Source organism: Garra rufa, chromosome 8 (genome assembly GCF_049309525.1).
Source record: "Garra rufa chromosome 8, GarRuf1.0, whole genome shotgun sequence".
Lineage (NCBI taxonomy): Eukaryota > Metazoa > Chordata > Actinopteri > Cypriniformes > Cyprinidae > Garra > Garra rufa.
In genome coordinates, this window is record NC_133368.1 from 47,791,305 (window position 1) to 47,811,985 (window position 20,681).

At 33.4% G+C, this 20,681-nt stretch overlaps 1 protein-coding gene across 1 annotated transcript in view; it reads right to left on the reverse strand.

Moving 5' to 3' along the window:
* Positions 1-2,708: 2,708 nt before the first annotated feature.
* Positions 2,709-20,681, reverse strand: part of nme9 (NME/NM23 family member 9) — a 32,528-nt gene continuing 14,555 nt past the window's right edge. The window contains exons 11-19 of the mRNA XM_073845148.1: positions 20,589-20,681; positions 17,914-18,058; positions 11,702-11,809; positions 8,402-8,547; positions 6,761-6,905; positions 6,418-6,674; positions 5,201-5,296; positions 4,792-4,893; positions 2,709-2,845 (exon numbers count right to left, since the gene is read on the reverse strand). The exon at positions 20,589-20,681 is cut by the window's right edge and continues 116 nt beyond it. Coding sequence (XP_073701249.1) covers positions 2,709-2,845; positions 4,792-4,893; positions 5,201-5,296; positions 6,418-6,674; positions 6,761-6,905; positions 8,402-8,547; positions 11,702-11,809; positions 17,914-18,058; positions 20,589-20,681 — 1,229 coding nt within the window. The remainder of the gene's footprint in view (positions 2,846-4,791; positions 4,894-5,200; positions 5,297-6,417; positions 6,675-6,760; positions 6,906-8,401; positions 8,548-11,701; positions 11,810-17,913; positions 18,059-20,588) is intronic.

The window sequence follows — 20,681 nt, forward strand, 5'->3', positions numbered from 1 at the left end:
ATATGAACGCCAAAACGTTCTATGCTTATGTTAGCTAATTGTTACATTTAGCTATAACTCTTGAACAGAATGAGATATCTTAACCAAACTCGATACACACACAAGCTTAATCTTTGGTCAAATAAAAAAAAAAATGTGCAGCTCTGCCACTTGGTGGCGCTCTATGGTGGAAAAAATATAAAAAAAGCTATAACTACGCAACCGTTGGTCTGATTGACGTGAAAATTGGTATGCAATGTCTTGGTCCAAAGTGGCATAAGAGTCTATGAGGACATTGGCGTATCTCAAAAAACATGGTCGCCATCAGCTAATGAATTCACACATCCACACAATATGCACATCATTTGATGGATGCTGAACAACTTTGCCTCAAGAACCATTGCTGTCAATCAAATCGTTCATGAAATATTCTGAATTATGTTAAAAAACCTACTTTTGTGAACTAGTCCTAGGTTTTTCGGCCAATCTCGATCAAACCACTGCAGTGCAGTTCTCTGGACTCTCTAGATCAATAATTATCAAAAAAAAAAGTTGAATTTTGTCCTTTGGTTAGCTATAACTGGGTCATTTTAAAAAGGGGCATGGCCACATATACCCAAAAGCCTATAAAACCTAAACAAAAACTCAAAACTTTACAAACTGGTGAAAACCTTCCAGATGACTCTTAATAGGCATACAAAGTTTCATGAAGATCAGACCATAGGTGGCGCTATCACAGTTAAAAAGGTGTCAAAAACATGATATTTCTATCGTTAAAAAAACTAAAATCACAATAAAATGTCCAGATATTCACATATACACTATATCTTTGTGTCATATGATAGATCTCTTCATTCTGAACATCTTTGCCTCTAGGACCACTGTTGTCAATCAAACTGTTCTTTTAAGATTTGAGTTTATTTAAAAAACATACTTTAGTGAACTAGTCCTAGGTTTATTTCATGTTGGCCTACACCCTAACAGCACAGAGGCCAAAAAGGCCTTAAATGCTCGAACTCCTGTAATTGCTGCTAGCAGCTATATTTATTTATTTAAATCTCAAGCCCAGTTTACTTAATTTTTTATCCGTTTGATTCCATTTAGTTGTTGACTTGTACATGACTAGTCATTGAAATAAAGACCTGCATCCTGTGGGCTGGATGTGGGCGTCTCTAGTGCTTCGGTCTCATCAGAGGATGCTGGGTGACTCTCTCTTGTCTCAGGCTTCAGTTCTTCAGCACCTTCTGGATGTAAAGAGGAAGGGTAATGTTGACTTTTGTGTCTTTTTCACCTCTAGTAAATGGACTAAAGCAGAGAGACACTAACTTTTTTGTCAGCTGAACTACTTTCACTATTCAGATACTCTTATTGCAGAAGTTAATATTTTAACAATTTAATGACATTTGCATGGTTTATGGTTCTCTGATGTTCTTTAATGGTTACATGACATGCAAGTGAAAATAAAATATTTTAGGTGTTTTATTTTTGTTTATATTTTAATGTTCTTTATATATAGGGATGCATTACTTGGCCAAAAATATATAGTGTTATTATTTTGTCATATATTGCAAATATCATACTACTATAATAATTATTAGGCCTGTTATTATTCATATGAACTCTAAAAATGAAGATAGATCTATGTTATTGTTGTATAAAGTGTACTGTAAAATTTACAAAAATATATATTTTTTTTACACTGCAAGTTACAAATATTTTTCAAACATTCAAAACCTAAAGATTAAAAAATTTCAGATCCTCAAGCTTTTATTTTGACGGAATATTGGTGAAACGCTGTTTACATAATGTTGGAAATTACCGTAAATAAAGTGAAACACCAGTCTCTTCTGCTCTGCCTGCATTTATTTGATCCAAAATACAGCAAAAGCAGGGAAATTGTGAAATATTTTTTATGTTTAAAATAACTGCTTTCTATTTGAATATATTTTAAAATGTAATTTATTTCTGTGATCAAAGCTACATTTTCAGCATCATTACTCCAGTCTTCAGTGTCACATGATCCTTCAGAAATCATTCTAATATGCTGATTTGCTCTTCAAGAAACATTTTTTATTATTATTATGACCATCAATATTTAAAACAGTTGAGTAATTTTTTTCCGGGTACCCTGATGAATAGAAAGATCAGCATTTATCTGAAATGTTCAAATGTCAAACCCTGGAAATCCAGAGGTCTCGCGAGAGCACAATTTGAATTGTCTCTGCAATCTTAATAGATTAGGGTCTGGATTTTTTCCAGGCTACAAATGTCAAGGAATGCTTTAAATTGATAAAGTGATGACAAAGACATTTCTAATGTTTTAAAGATTTCAATTTCAGATAAATGCTGTTCTTCCGAACTTTCTATTCATCAAAGAAACCTGACAAAAATCTACTAAGCTTTTTTCAACATAATAATAATCACAGGACTAAATTACATATTCAAATAGAAAGCAGTTATTTTAAATAATACGCATTTTTCAAAATCTTTCCGTTTTTGCTGCTTTGGATCAAATAAATGCGGGCTTGGAGAGCAGAAGAGACATTTAAAAAAAAAAAAAAAAAACATTCAAAATCTTACTGTCCAAAACTTTTGACTTTTAGTTTATATGATTATTGAATTAAATCTCAGTTTATGATTTGATAATCACATTAGGCTATATCACAATTTCAGTTTGATTTAAATTAATTGTGCAGCCCAATCTATTTATTTTAATTATCCGTTCGATTTCATTCGGATTTTGACTTGTACATGAAATAAAGACCTGCGTCCTGTGGGCTGGATGTGGGTGTCTCTAGTGCTTCGGTCTCATCAGAGGATGCTGGGTGACTTTCTCTCGTCTCAGGCTTCATTTCTTCAGCTCCTTCTGGATGCAGAAAAGATGGGTAATGTTGACTTTGTTTACATGTGTTTTTTCACTTAGTTATTAGACTAATAAGCAGAGGTTCCTAAAAAACTTTTTTTTTTTAATCCCCCTAATACTTTTATTTCAGAAGTTAATATTTTAACAATTTAATTACATTTGCATGGTTTTATGGTTCTCTGATGTTTTGTGATGGTTACATGACAAAAAAATAAACGGGTTAAAAATTTTAGGCGTTTTGTTTTTGTTTATATTTTAATATTATTTCTATATACATTTCAGGAATCTTTTTTTTTTTTTTTTTGAAATCACAGGAATAAATGTCATTTTAAAATATATTCAAATAGAAAACAGTTATTTTAAATAGTAAAAGTATTTCAAACTTTGACTGATTTTGCTGTACTTTGAAAAAAAAAAAACAATCACACAGTGCTGAAACCCAATTGTAATTGTAAGCCTTTTTTTTAATATTATTATTATTATTATTCTCCGGTAAAACTAATCATGCAGCGCAAACCGTAAGGCCTAGAGAGCTGAAACTTGGTCAGATCATAGTAGTATTGCTCGCAAAGGCTCGCCCCAAATTGGACTAAAGGTGGTGCTACAGCACAAAAAAATAAAATTTGGCGCATTGTTGGCCATAGCTCGTACACCGTTTGACGTAGACTCAAAAACTTTACATCGCTGCGTTCTTTGGGTCAGCACGAAAAAAAGTGGAGTGCAAAATTTGAGTTACAATGTACGGTTCCCCCCGAAAAATTTACTTCTACCCGAAAACCTACTTTTGCGTACTAGTCCTAGTTTTTTCGCCTGATCGGAACCAAAAAGTTGAAATTTTGACTCGCGGTCGGATAAGAACGCCAAAACGTTCTATGTTAGCTAATTGTTACATTTAGCTATAACTCTTGAACAGAATGAGATATCTTAACCAAACTCGATACACACAAGCTTAATATCTGGTCAAATAGAAAAAAATTCACAGCTCTTCCACTTGGTGGTGCTATATGACAGAAAAAAACATAAAAATAGCTATAACTACGCAACCGTTGGTCTGATTGACGTGAAAATTGGTATGCAATGTCTTGGTCCAAAGTGGCATAAGTGTCTATGAGGACATTAGTGTATCTCAAAAAACATGATCGCCATCAGCTAATGAATTCACACATCCACACAATATGCATATCATTTGATAGATGCTGAACAACTTTGCCTCAAGAACCATTGCTGTCAATCAAATCGTTCATGAAATATTCTAAATTATGTTTAAAAAAAAATACTTTTGTGAACTAGTCCTAGGTTTTTCAGCCAATCTCGATCAAACCACTGCAGTGGACTCTCTAGATCAATAATTATCAAAAAAAAGGTTGAATTTTGTCCTTTGGTTAGCTATAACTGGGTCATTTTAAAAAGGGGCATTGCCACATATACCCAAAAGCCTATAAAACCTAAACAAAAACTCAAAACTTTACAAACTGGTGAAAACATGTACCAGATGTCTCTTAATAAGCATGCAAAGTTTCATGAAGATCAGACCATAGATGGCGCTATCACAGTTAAAAAGGTGTCAAAAACATGATATTTCTGTCGTTAAAAAACTAAAATCACAATAAAACGTCCAGATATTCACATATACACTATATCTTCATGTCATATGATAGATCTCTTCATTCTGAACATCTTTGCCTCTAGGACCACTGTTGTCAATCAAACTGTTCTTTTAAGATTTGAGATTATTTAAAAAACATACTTTAGTGAACTAGTCCTAGGTTTATTTCATGTTGGCCTACATCCTAACAGCACAGAGGCCAAAAAGGCCTTAAATGCTCCTGTAATTGCTGCTAGCAGCTATATTTATTTATTTAAATCTCAAGCCCAGTTTATTTAAATTTTTATCCGTTTGATTCCATTTGGTTGTTGACTTGTACATGACTAGTCATTGAAATAAAGACCTGCGTCCTGTGGGCTGGATGTGGGTGTCTCTAGTGCTTCGGTCTCATCAGAGGATGCTGGGTGACTCTCTCTCGTCTCAGGCTTCAGTTCTTCAGCTCCTTCTGGATGTGAAGAAGAAGGGTAAAAAAAACTTAAAATTTTCACCTCAAGCTAATGGGCTAAAAGTACTTTTGTAGACTTATATTATGATTTCAGTTGTGAAGACCAATTTATTAAATTATCCATTTGATTTGATTTTCATAAACTCTTAAACTCTAGACTAAACGAACAGTTGACCTAAAATCAATCATCTTTACTTTTACTATATGCAGTGGGACAGTGATAGTGACAAATGTGTTTAGAGCAACATAAGGGTGAGTAAATAATGACAGAATTTCTATGTTTGGACTTGTTTGTTCAGTTTTAAACCTGTTGAGCTTGGCTCTGTCTGGTTCTTGAGGTCATCAAACGATGGAGATCTTGAAGCTTGTAGATTCTTGAGCTCTGCAAAACTCTCCTCTGTTTCTGCGGATAACCGGATAGTCATTAAATGTTATTCTTTAATATATACAGTGGTGGCAAAAAAATTATTTGGACACTAGTATTTTCACCAGTTCAACCAAAAAATGGTTTTGCGTCAGTTATTTTTTCTTTTTTTTGTTTGCACAAGGAGTTTATTTTGATGCATTTCTCAGAAAACAAGACTTCTTATGTAATTTTTGCATCTTGATTTAAGAATTTTAGACATTTGCACTGGGAAAAAAAGAAAAATACTGAGGAAGAACATTACCCTCTCATCACACTACAAAAGTAACGTATTAACAAAGTTATTTTATTATTAAAAGTTATTTCCATATTCGAGTTTAGCTATTAAAGTTAAATTTTCAACCTTTAAAGTGCTGCCAATGCAACTTATTGTGTTCTCCATAGACATTTACATATACATTTTATTAAAGCATTGCGTTCCTTTCCATTTATTCTTTAGATTTTCTTTAATTGGTCTTAAAAAGTCATAAAACCTGTTGTATAATGTAAATATGAAGTGTGTTTTATCCCCAGATGAAAAAATTTGCTTTAGATTCTGTTTTGAACTTTTATCTCAACAGATGGAGAAGCTATTTTAATCTGAATTAATAAAATAGTTAATAATATTTTAAATATAATATTTTATATAAATACTAACGTTTTAAACATTTATTTTCAGTTTTCATTTTAGTTTAGGTTTTAGCAATTGTACGTGCTTTTGCAATTTTTAATAGATTTTCTAAATATTTCTATTTAGCTTTATTTAATTTTATTTTAGCATTAGTGTAGCATTAAACCAGTCATAAGTAGCACCGGGTATATTTGTAGCATTAGCCAACAATACATTGTATGGGTCAAAATAATATATTTTTTTTCTTTTATGACAAAAATCACTAGGATATAAAGTAAAGATCATGTTCCATGAAGATATTTTATCTTATCTTATTTGATCAAAATTAAGATTTTTTTTTTTTTTTGCACCCTCAGATTCCAGATTTTCAAATAGTTGTATCTCGGCCAAATATTGTTCTGGAAAGCTTACTTATTCAGCTTTCAGATGATGTATAAATCTCAATTTAAAAAAATTGACCCTTATTATTTTTTAAAATCATTTTGCACACCTAACGCAGGAGAAGCAGCTCCGTCAATGATCACGCTCTCAGAGCTGATGTCTCCAAAGATGAACTGTATCTTCTTGTGTGCGTGTTGAGTGTTGGAGGATCCGTGGACGGCGTTCTCCAGCATATCTTTAGCGAACCGTGCTCTCAGAGACCCCGGGGCCCTTTGTTTTGCCTCATTAGGGTCTGTGGGGCCCATGGCCGCCCTCCACTCCTCCACCGCGTTCTCCTTCGTCAGGACCATCATCGTACATGGGCCGCTGCAGAAAAATAAACCATTTTATCTTACCTATGTTCTGCATTAAACCTTTCAGTTCAGATAAATCACATTTAATGGTGAACTCACCGACACATGTAATCCACCAGCTGACTGAAGAACGGTTTGTCTCTGTGCTCTTTATAAAACTCTTCTGCCATCTCTCTGGACAGAACCGTGTCCTTCAGACGGGAGATGGTGAACCTTCTGGCCCGAATCTCCTCCAGGATTTTCTCTGATATGAGCCAAATAAACAGTGAGTTTCTCATTAATATTCTTACTTTTTAATTTAAGTCTGGGTTCAGTAAGATTATAATCAAGTAAGAAATTAATACTTTTATTCATCGAGGATGAATTAAATTGATCAAATGTGAGACTAAAAACATTTATAATGTTACAAAATATTATGTTCCAAATAAATGCTGTTCTTTTGAACTTTCTATTCATCAAAGAATCCAGAGAAATATGGTTCTTGAGCAGTAAATCAGAAATGAAAATTCTTGGCCGAAAGCGTTTTTTTGTTTTTCCCCCATGTAATTTGTAATTTTTTTTTTTTTACCACTGCATAAATAGCCAAAATGTGCTTTTTACAGTTTTGTCTTGCTTTTCAAAGGAAGAAAAAAAAAAAAATCTTTAAAAACAATTTTTTTTTTTTTTTACATTTTTACCATTCTAGTAGACATTATAGCCTACCAACAAATCAAAATTTAACTTAAAATTAATAAGTTAGTACAATAATATGCCATTTTTAAGACCCCCTTCTTGAATCAGGCATGTGTTTTTAATGTACAGATAAATGCAACCTTGCTGAGCAAAGGAAAATGTTATGATAAATGTTTTAATAGAGCTGCTGCACTGTAAAAAAATAAATAAAAAAATTGTTGAGTAAACCTAAACCTAAAATAATTATTTTACCATGCTGCCTTTATTTATTTAAAGTTGAATCAACTCAAATATCTAAGTTGTCACTTAGTACAACTCAACATTTTTAAGTTGATTAAACGTTTTTTTGAGTTGACTGAACTTAAAATTATAAGGCAGCTAGATAACAAATTATTTTAAGGTGATTCAACAAAGAGGTTTTTTTACAGTGTGTAATGATTGTTATCATTATTTTTGTGTTCCTTTCTTATTTTATTTTACAGAACAACAGCAAAATTACAAAACTAACATTTATGAAAGTTGACTTTTATTTCAGTGGAAATAAAAAAATCCACAAGAAGACCTCAGTACTATTTTTGCTGACAGCAGCAGATTTATGAATGATTCTCATCACACAGATTTTTCTCGCTCTTTGGGCTTTGACCTCTGACTAAGGAGCCCGTGCAGAGCTGTCAGAATAAATACAATTAGTGTGTGTATTAGACAACATAACATTCTGTAGTTCTGTAGTATTTACTAATGGTTTAAGGCCATTTGGAGATTTCAGTCATCATACAGTAACCAGCAACAATCACTCCTTTCTCTTCTCCTGGAAGACATGCGATGCGATACTAAACAGTCTCTCGCTGTCGGTGCTTGTAATGATTTTTGCATCTTTCTCAGACAGTTTTAAATGCTTCCACACTGCATTAGTGCACGCTTCTATTTGATCGCGTCACATCATTGTTTGGTATAGTTTATTCAGCCTTTTCGCTTATTTTGGGCCGGATCATTTCGGTTGCCGAACATTCGGTGCATCCCTACTCTCCACTTTTTCGATCATGTTCAGAGTGAGTGCAGATATGATACCCTTGTATTCGGTGTCGGGTTTAATGACGGCGAGCGTTTCCTCCGGTGGGAAGAAGAAGCCGATCTCTTTCTCCGCCTCCTCTGAGCTTCCACTGCCGTGGAGCTGATTAATGCTGGAGTCCCCTCTGGAAAACTGGGCTCGCAGACTAGATCAGAAACACAAACACACTGACCATTTAAACACATACAGTCAAGGCCAAAATTATTCATACCCCTGGCAAATTCTGACTTTTATTCAACCAGCAAGTTTTTGTTTGTTTTTTTGACCGGAAATGACACAGGCTTCTCCCAACAGATAATAAGATGATATACAGGAGGCATCATTGTGGAAAAAAATGTTTTTCAGCTTTTATTTACATTTGAACAAAAAGTGGCATGTCCAAAATTATTCATACCCTTTTCAATAATCAATAGAAAAGCCTTTTTTGGGGACTATTACAGCAATCAAACACTTCCTATAATTGCTGACCAGCTTCTTGCATGTCTCCACTGGTATTTTTGCCCATTCATCTTTAGCGATGAGCTCCAACTCTTTCAGGTTGGAGAGTCTCCTTGCCATCACCCTGATCTTTAGCTCCCTCCACAGATTCTCAATTGGATTTACTTCAGGACTCTGGCTGGGCCACTGCAAACGTTAATGTTTTTGTCTGATAACCATTTCTTCACCACTTTTGCTGTGTTTTGGGTCAGTGTCGTGCTGAAATGTCCACTGGTGCCCAAGGCCAAGTTTCTCTGCAGACTGCCTGATGTTGTTGTATTGCTCCTTTTTCATGGTGCAGTTTGTGATTAGGTTCCCTGGTCCACCGGCTAAAAAACACCCCAAAACACCATGTTTGACAGTGGGGATGGTGTTCTTAGGCTTGAAGGCTTTTTTATGCCAAATAAAGGCTTCATCATTGTGGCCAAACAATTCCATTTTTGTTTCATCTGACCATAAAACAAAAGACCAGAAGTCTTCTTTGTCCAGATGAGCATTTACAAAGGGCTTTTGTGTGCCTTATCTGGAGAAGTGGTTTCCTCCTTGTTCTGTGTCCGTGGAACCCAGTGGTGTGCAGCAGTGACGTGCGGGTTGATCCAAAATGAGTGGGTTCCTGCGGTTACAAGTCATCCAAAAATATTCTTAATGATATTCGGGTCGCGGTCGGTCAGGTCGTTTGAAATAAAGATGCCAATTAAACCTTTGTAATTTATATAGTATTAGACACAATTTTCTTTGAAATACATAGACCTACACTTTATTGGCTGAATAATATTTACCTTTTGAATGTTGAGCATTATTAACAGTTGAATAAATGCTGATGCGGGACAAAATGCCGATTTTCCAACACTTTGAACTGAGCAATGCCATTGTACCATTTTAATAGGCTACTTTTAAACGCATATAGCTCAGTAATGTCAGTTTTATGTATTTTCTGAGAGGGGGTGGGATTTTTGTTGGGAAAGTTGGGGGAGAGACGCACACTTCGATTAGCCTGGATAAACACATGCTGCATCTTAATTGTTAAGAAAATGGTATTCCTAATAAATGTCTCCAATATTCTGATTATGTCCAATGTTTCTCTTTCTTTTTGGAATTATTAGACACATTTCACTGTGTCTTTTCAAATGCCCAGGTCTGTTTAATTTCCTTAATTATAAAATTTCTAGCACTATTTTTAAACATTTATTCAAGCAATAATATATAAATTATCTCATGTATGTGCTTGTTTAAAACCAGGGATTAAAAACGAATTCCAAGTAAAAACTGTATTTTTTCTGTACAGTTCCAGAAAGTTAAAATGAATGAAATTAAAATTAACTATTATAGCTATACAATTAATATATATAAAATAATATTCTTTTGTCATATTCGTGATTCCTGAATTTATATATGAAAACTTAGTTTTGAAGTGCATTCGTTATGTTTGTATAAGAAAAAATCGTTAACCTAGCCTATTAAGTTGATTTAATATTCTTGATAATTTTTAGAAGTTAAAAGTTAAGAAAAAAGGAATTAGCTTGTAGTATGTATATATATATACATGGATTTACATGGATAAAAATTGTGTCAGTGTCGAAATATATATGGACCTGACTGTATATTTAGGGCTATAGGCTAATCTTTGTCTTAACTTTTATTACACTGTAGATCGAAATAAAATAATTCTTGATCATATTTAACAAAGGACAATCACTGACATAATTTAGAGTACTTCGAAAACAAAACTATTTAAATCTGTATAAAGGAAAGACAAAATAAATCACAACAAGAACAATCTGTATTTTTCTAATAATCAAGAACATTTCTTTTGACAAAATGACTTAATTAATGCCGAATGATGTTTGACAGTGAAGGCATCTCCACCGCATAGCCGCATATAATCACTGGTGTCAGTCGCAAATATTAAACATGCGGGTCAGGAAGCGGGTCGGGTACAATATATATATATATATATATATATATATATATATAATTTTTTTTTTTTTTAGGTCCGAGTTGCGGGCGGGTTAGTTGAAAACGTTGGTCAGGTTCGGGGTGTTTATACATTGACCCGCGCATCACTGGTGTGCAGTGTCTGTTGGACTGTCTGCCTTGAGATGTTGCCACCAGCAGAGCCCAGATTCATCAGGATTCTTTTTTTTACCTCTCTCACTATCCTCCTGGCCAGCACAGGTGTCACTTTTGGCTTCCGACCACGTCCTCTGAGATTTTTCACAGTGCGGAACGTCTTGTATTTCTTTATAATACTTTGCACTGTAGCCACTGGAGTTTCAACACATTTAGATATGGTCTTATAGCCCTTTCCTGACGTGTGAGCAGCCACAATGAACAGCCTCAGGTCCTCAGTGAGCTCCTTTGTCTCAGCCATGACTGTCCACAAACCAACAGCAGAGAGCTTTTGTTTTTTATCTGTTGAGTTGATTAAAACAGCTGTTCCCATTGAATCAGGGTAATTAGGATGCTTTAGAACAGCTTGGACTATTTGGAATGATATAGAACTTTGGATTTTCCCATAGACTGTGACAGTTTGAAAAGGGTATGAATAATTTTGGACATGCCACTTTTTGTTCAAATGTAAATAAAAGCTGAGAAATATATATATATTTTTTTTCACAATAATGCCTCTTGTACATCGTCTTATTATCTTTTGGGAGAAGCCTGTGTCATTTCCGTCAAAAAAAAACCTTGCTTATTATATAAAAGTAACATAAAAGTCAGAATTTGCCAGGGGTATGAATAATTTCAGGCTTGACTGTACATAATAAAAACATTCTATGACATATTAAGAGCACATTAAGTTGAGCTGGATACCAGTTTACCTGTCAGGATGCTCATTCTTAGCTTGGATGGGGTCTTTGGGTCCAAGGATGTTTCTCCAGTGTTCCACAGCTCTGTCCTTCACTAGTGCTAATGCTAGCACAGGCCCGCTGTGAACAACAGCAGAGACTCTTTGTTTACAAAACATGTTTGTCATTATATGCAAATAGCAACTATGTAGCCAAAAGTACAATTAATTAGTAAGCTTAAACTGAAGATATAAATCACTTGGTTCTTTTAATGTTCTTACGCTCTTCTGATTAGATAAAACAGCGTTTATAATTCACATTCAAAATGAATAGTAGGTTTTATATCTTTTATCATTTTGACACAGTGTTACTTTAATATCTTACTTTAGTATATAATATCATTGGTATACTATTATAGTTTTTGTTCATATTTTGAGTTAGATTTTGTTTTTCACTTTAATTTTTAATTTAAAAATTTTAGTGATTTTGTTTCATTTTTAGTGAGTGAAAAAAAAAAAAAAACGTATTTATAGTATTTATTATTAGTGAGGTGAAAAATGTTGCTGAAATACACTACCAGTCAAAAGTTTTTGGACAGGAAGATTTTTAATGTTTTTTAAAAATGTCTCTTCTGCACACCAAGCCTACTTTTATTTGATCAGCAATTACTTGTGAAATATTTTTACTATTTATAATAACTGCTTTCTATTTGAATATATTTTAAAATGTAATTTATTTCTGTGATCGAAGCTGAATTTTTAGCATCATTATTCCAGTCTTCAGTGTCACATGATCCTTCAGAAATCATTTTAATATGCTGATTTGCTGTTCAAGAAACATTTTTTATTATTATTATCAATATTTAATACAGTTAAGTACATTTTTTTGTCAGGATTCTTTTGAAATAAATTATAGAAACCAATACTTTTATTTAGCAAGGACTTATTAAATTGTAAAAACATTTATAATATTACAAAAGGTTTCTATTTCAGATAAATGCTGTTCTTCTGAACTTTCTATTTATCAAAGAAATCTGAAAAAATTCTACTCAGCTGTTTTCAACATAATTTCTGAAGGATCATGGGACACTGAAGACTGGAGAAATTATGCTGAAAATTCAGGTTTGATCACAGGAATAAATTACATTGTAAAATATATTTAAATAGAAAACAGTTATTTTAAATAGCAAAAATATTTCAGAATTTTATGTTTTTGCTATACTTTGGATCAAATAAATGCAGGCTTGGTGAACAGAAGAGACTTCTTTAAAAAACATAAAAAAAATCTTACTGTCCAAAAACGTTTGACTATAATTTTTTTTAGTTAACATTTATTTTAAGTAATGATTTTTTTTAAGTAATATAATTAACTATATAAGTTACGTGATATAATATATTAAATAAACTATATAGTATAATAATAACTTTGTGTTGACATCCAAAAAATGAGAACTGCGAACTGAGAACCCTAAAAACTAATTTCAAGCTGAATCTTTTCAAATGGGATAGTTCACCCAAAAAGATTGACATAATTTACTCACTCTTAAGCTGTTACAAACCTGCTTTTCTTTCTTCTGTTAAACAAAAAAATAAGATATTTTGAAGAATGTTGATAACCAAACAGTTGCTGAAAGCTATTGACCTCCTCCATATTTTCCCATAGTATGGAAGTTAATGGTTATCAGCAACTGTTTGGTTACCCACAGTTGCTGGTAGCCATTCAGCAGAATAAAGGATTTCATTCAGGTTTGAAATAATGTGAGGGTGAGTTAATGATGCTAAAATTTCATTTTTGGGTGAACTATCCCTTAAAGCAGTGTTTCTCAACTCCAGTCCTCGGGACCCACTGCTCTGCACATTTTGTATGTTTCTGAGTCTGACACACTCAGTTCAGTTCATGAATCTTTCTACTAATGAGCTGATGATCAAAATCAGGTGCCTTAAATGAGGAAGACATACAAAATGTGCAGAGCAGTGGGTCCCGAGGACTGGAGTTGAGAAACACTGCCTTAAAGTATTTCAAAATGATTCGTAAAATTATTATCTAAAATGAATTGCATTTTTGAGGGCCTAATCATGCTCGAAAACTCATGAAACTTTGCAAACACAAATCAGAGCTGGCGAAAATTTACGTCTGATATGAGTTTCAGAAATGGGTGTGGCAAAATGGCTCGATAGCGCCATCTATACACATTCAGAGAAGTGCGCTTTAACAGGCCTGAACTTTTTTTTCCCTTGCCCCCGAGGTGAGTGGGGTCAGTGGCGTACCGCACATCTTAGAGGCCCCCCCGCAAAAAAACGAGATGGGGCCCCTCCCACCAGCAGTGATGTCATTCATGAAAATGTATTACGCACCTGAGTCCGAGTTATTATTGCATTGATGCATTTGACGTTATTATTAATAGCATATACCATATAATGTGCGTATTTGATTGCTTTTCAGTCAGACTGAAATCCATGCAGGAATAAATATTTAGTCTTTATATTGCGAGCGTTTTGGTGTGCAAAGACTTAGCCTACAGATTTTATGTAGATGTTGCGAGCGCGGGCACACTCAATACAATAGCTAAACTGGACAGTCTTTCTTGTAACATTGTGCTCCAGAGAAATGTCTTGATCATTTCAATTTCGAGAACAAACGATAAATTGTATGGAAAGGTCTGGTGACAAGTCGTCAGTGAACCACAGGCAGACAGGTCATTGTCAGAGAAGCGCAGCAGCGGACCAGAGCACAAAACATATAAATATATTTCACTTAAATCATTAACAAATTAACAAAAGAAAAGGAGAAAAATGTGCCGAGTTTCGATTCATTGTGACACGATCCAACGTTCATGTAAAGGGAAACGAGAGGGGGATGCCGTTTTCTTCATTGTATTTTCTTTCCTTTTTTTTTGCCAAAGCTTTGTGAAGGATATGTTGTGGATAATTTGTTGTGGAGAGAAGGAAATAAAATAGCCTAGTTGTGTTTATAATGTTTGTAAGCATTTTGATTTAGGCTACCAGTATTTTAGCCTACAATAGCTATTTCTGATTGTAGGCTAATAATTAAATGCGACGTATTTTTTTCCTCTTAAAACGCAATTTTTAGTGTGTTTTAACTATATAGCAAACATTTTAAATATCTTGAAAAAATACTTTAATGTCTGTAAAGTTTTTTTCTTTCGTTTAAAACATTTGGCCAAAATCTAGAAAAGATGATGCTGTGGCTATGACTAAGCCCAAGGTAGCTTACCAGATCAAGGCTCTTAGTTTTTTTCTTTATAAGTAGCCTAAAGAATACGCTGAACGGTAATAATACAGTGAACGCCTGAACAGAAACGTAAAATACCGATTCTGCTCAGAGTGAAACACTTTTTTTTTGTTTTGTTTTAAGCCCTGCTTAAAGCAGACAGAGACCCGCACATGACATGCAGGGGGAAAATAAATCGTCCGCACGAATTAATAAATCGTGACCAGGATTTAGTTAAATCAAATCAACAAACAAATTATTATATCGTGCACGTAATTTACTTAATACAAGGGAACTAGTTAGTAGGCCTAAGTTGTGCATACGATTTTAGAAAACGAGGGAGCAAAATATTGTGCTCACGCTTTAAATGTTTCCCCTGGGGCTCCGTAAGCCACTTTAAGCGTAAACATATCCTCTTTGAGTACGGCGCGTTTGTCTTAAAAGTATAGTGTTAATGACAAGTAAAATGTGAGAAAAATGTTTTTTCCCTGGTTGTTATTATAGAACATTAAACTCGCTTAACTGCACTACCGTTGCGCTCACGTCTCGCGTCTTTTGCAGCATCTCGAAGCACTGCCTTTTAGATTGTCCTGCGACGGGGCCCCCCAAAGGGTCGGGGCCCCCACGCACCGCGGGGGCTGCGGGGGTGTCCGGTACGCCACTGAGTGGGGTGGAGGTACTATGTATGCGACGCACTTTTAACACATAACTTGTTGGTTCAGTTCAGTCAGATAAAGGTTTTTCACAAAAAAAAGCTTATAGATTGGCATTTCAGCCTTTATCCCATTAAAATGAATAAATCAAGTATATAATGCATAACATTTATTTAAAACAATGTCCTAATTGTTTAGATTTTTAGAAAGCACATTAACTTCTTTCACATTTACAACTCTGTGTTTGCATAAAAAACATTGGTCGAGATTTGCAATAATCTGACCAAAAACAGCTAAAAATTTGGACGTGCAAATTAATTCTATGTCACGAGGGGGCGCTTTAGGAGCGCAGAAATATTACGGTTTCCCTAAGAATGGCTGAAAGCAAAGCAGCATTAACGCTGTTTTATCAGTCATGAAATGAAAATGCCAACGACACGTTTCTGAGGACAGTCGGTTCCCTTCAGATACATTCATATAAAGACAACAGTGCCGCGTTTTGACTTTGAAACGTGCAGTGAGCATATTTATTCAATGAAATCATTGCCTCTTAAAGTTTAATCCAGCTCTATCGCGATTCTCGTCTTTCCGTCCCCAACTGGAAGACCGCTTAAAAATAATTAATCCTCTTCTTTTACTATTTAAAATATTTACCACTTTTTAAATTTTAAAATTAAATTAAATTTGATACAACTAAATTTAGGAGTTTTAAGGACCCCATGAGCCCTCTACTTCAGGATAGCCCGTCGGGCAGCCGGTCAAATAATGTTGGTAGCCCGACTGGAAAACCCAACAGCTCCGGGACGTCGGGCTAGCGATTTTGCGAGCCCTGTAAATATGCCTTTATCGAAATCCTTAATGTCTTCCCCTGGCTTCATAAACATAGCCATGACTTACGGTTTGAGTTGCCAGTAGGAGACAATTGTACAGTATGGGAGCTAAAAACACCTTCGCGCATGGAGCATTGCCTTAACCTGTATCAATCTATTTGACAAAGACACAAGGCCCGCCCCTTCCCTACTTCTGATTGGCTCATCGGCTAGAATGTGACTTGTTTGAGTCGTTGAGCGTTAAAGCTGCTCTCTGACCTGCACATCTCAGATTTAGAGAAATGACAGAGCAATATCCGCGAACCTGATTTTTTTTTTTTTTCCGCAGCCACAGTATGCCGGAAATCCGGCGTGGTGCCGGAACGCTATCACCTCTGCTTTGAGCTACGCTTCACGTACATGCACGAGAATCGGTACACACATGTAAGACACCAATACCTACAAAAAAGTCTCTTGGAGTGTGTCCGTGGCGGCTTGACAAATTTCGATGTTTCACCATGAAAAAGGAAGTTGCTATAACTCAGGCATACAATGTCCGATCTGCCCCAAACTTCACGTGTGATAACACTCCTGACCTGAAGACATCTGCATGCCCTTATTCAGTTATAGTCATAGTGCCAACTGCTGGCAACAGGAAGTGACATGTTTTACTCTGTAACAAACTCCTCCTAGACATTTATACAGATCAACACCAAAATCAGTCGGTCTATTCTAAAGGCCTTAGCTATGTTAAATTGCGAAGAGCTTGAGTTTCTGTTGAAAGGCGTGTCCGTGGCGGCCTGACAAATTTCAATGTATCGCTATGGAAATGGAAGTTGTTGTAACTCAGCCATAAAATTTCCATTCTGCTTCAAACTCCTGGCCTGAACACACCTGAAGGCCAATATTCTGTTATAATCATAGCGCCACCTGCTGGCAACAGGAAACAACTTGTTTTACGCTTAAACATGCAATGTCCAATCTGCACCAAATTTCACATGTTTGGTAAGAGTCCATGCCTGAAGACATCTAAAAGCCAATATTCAGTGATAATCATAGCGCCACCTCTTGGCAATGGGATAAATTATACTTTGCACTAACTTATATATACCATCTTTAATTTGCAGCAAATTTCATATGTTTGATAAAAGTGCTGGCCTGAGCACATCTACATGCCAATTATTGGTTATAGGCACAGTGCCACCAGCTGGCAGCAGGAAGTTTGGCACATATTTATTAAAAGCATAATGCCCACAGTTCACTGTTTTCCAAAAGCCAATGGTTAGCGGTGAGCCCGAGTGCGAGGGCCCTTTCATCACTGCTTGCAGCTTTAATTCTGTATTCTGATTGGTTGAGCCAGAAGGGTTCTGATTGGTTCTAAAACCAAACTACATAAACTACATTGTATGGAAATAATTTAAATTATTCTTAATAATGCATGTTTGTACTGTATTTGTTTGTTTTAAGTAATAAACCACTTGACTTAGCACAGCCTCTTGTGGCTTATTGCTTTTCCACAGCACTGGCTGTATGATGTATGCAATTTGCTCACCTGGTCATGCTCTCCAGCAGGCTGGGGAAATATTCCTGCTCCAGATGATGGCTGTAGAACTGCCTGACCTGATCCTCAGACAGCATGACCTCTCTCTGCATGGCCACTGTGAATCCTGCTTCATGGATCCGGCCCAGAATCTCCTCTACAAACACATTGACACTTTACTTCCTGACCGTAAGTGCTCCAATTTAATTACATTTTAATAAGCAGTCAACAGTTTGGACACATCTACTCATTGTTTATTATGACTGTTTCACAGATTGTGGAATAGTAGTAAAGTCATCAAAACCACAAAATAACACAAATGGAACAGTGTTGTTATTGTTAATTAAAACTAAAACTTGTTTAAAACTTGTTCAAAAATGTAAATAAAAACTGAAAATACCATAAAAGCTAAAATATTATTTATATAATTACTAAAACTTAAACTGAATAATTACATAAAATGTTACATTTAAAATATTAATAAATATTTTACTAATTAATACACATTAAAGTAGCATATACAGTAAATAGTACTTAAAAAGCAAAGCCAAATAAAAATATTAAAATAAACGAATAAAAATGCACATAAGAAAATCACATAACAAAATTACTAAACTAAAAATAAAAAAATAAATATTCAAAATAAATCCTTAAAAAATTAAGAAGCTTAAAACATTATTATATTTATATAAAATATTATAAGTGTTAACTATATGCAAGGGTATATTTTTTTGAAATTGACTTTTTCATATATCATCTGAAAGCTGAATAAATAGGCTTATAAACATACAGCTAAATATAAATATTTAGAAAATCTATTAAAAATGGCAAAAACATATAAAACTTTAACTAGAAATAAATGCTTAAAACAATAATATTTATATAAAATGTTACATTTAAAATATTAATACATTTGACTAATTAATACACATTAAAATAGCATTTACAGTAAACAGTACTAAAATAAAAGTAAAGCCAAAAAGAAATATTAAAATAAACTAATAAAAATGCACATAAGAAAAGCAAAATTACTCAAAATAACAACCTAAAAATGTGTGATTAAAAAATTATATAAAATGTTATATTTAAAATATTATTACAGTATTAATACATATTTTATTAATACAAACTAAAATAACATATAAATAATGTTAGAATAATGTTAAAATAAAGCCAAACAGGGTTTGGCTTTAAAATTGCTAAAACCTAAACTAAAATGAAAACTGAAAATAAATGTTTAAAACATTAATATTTATATAAAATAAAATGTATTTAAAATATTATTAAAGTATTAACAAAAAATTTATTAATTAATTCAATAAAAATAGAATATTATAAATGATAATAAATAACTCAGAAATAAAAAAGTAAAGCATAATAAAAATATTAAAAAAACAAATAAAAATGGCAAAAGCAAAAAACAAAATCAATAAAAATAAAATAAAAAAACACTTATACTGTTATATTTATACAAAATATAATATTTACAATATTATTAAAGTATTAATAAATATTTTATTAATACAAATTAAAATAGCATATAAATTCAAGAATAATGCTGAAATGGAAATAAAGCCAAATATATATAAAACTAATGTAAACGGCAAAAGCACACAACAGAATTACTAAAACCTAAGCTAAATATTTTATTAATATAAACTAAAATCTAAATAATGTTAGAATAATGCTGTAATGGAAATAAAAACGGCAAAAGCACATAACAAAATTAGTAAAACCTAAACTAAAATTAATAAAAAACTAAAAATAAAAGGCTTAAAACATTGCTGAAATTAAAATAAAGCCAAATAGAAATATTAAAAACAAAAACTAATAAAAATGGCAAAAGCACAAAATAAAATTACTAAAACTTAAGCTTAAAATTAAGATGTGAAGTTTTTAAATTTGAGATTTTATACATCATCTGAAAGCTAAATAAATAGCCTTTCCATTGATGTATGAACATACAGCTAAATATAAAATGGCAATGAAAAAATACCGTATATATATATATATATATATATATATATATATAAAATGTTATATTATATACATTATAATATTTAAAATATTTAATATATCATTGAAGTATTAATAAATATTTCATTAATACAAATTAAAATAGCATATAAATTCTAGAATAATGCTGAAATGGAAATAAAGCCATATATATATATATACACACACACACACACACACACACACACACACACACACACACACACACACACACACACACACACACACACACACACACACACACACACACACAGAATTATTAAAACCTAAGCTAAAATTAAAATGAAAACTGAAAATACAAAAATAAAAAGCCTAAAAAATAAATAAATAAAGCACATAACAAAATGACTAAAGCCTAAACTAAAATTCAAATAAAAAAATATAAACCTTAAAAGCATTATATTTATATAAACTATTATATTTAAAATCTATTAATATTTTTATGAATTAATGCAAATTATAATACTATAATATAATAATACTATTATAACAATACTAAAATAACACTGAAATGGAAGTATGGGAATATGTTACATTGTGGCTTTAGATCAAACGTTGATCAAACAAATGGAATCAAGTGTGTCCAGAGTTTGAACTGTTAGTTAGTTGAGTTTAAAGCACTCATGGAATGCAAGAGTATCTGCGTGTGTAAACGTAATGTTGGCACATGCCTCTGTTTTCCCTGGCAGCGTCTGGGCGGATGAGCGCCAGCGTCCTCTCCACATGCTCCTGTTCCGGCCCGGCCCGCTCCGAGCCCGAGTCCG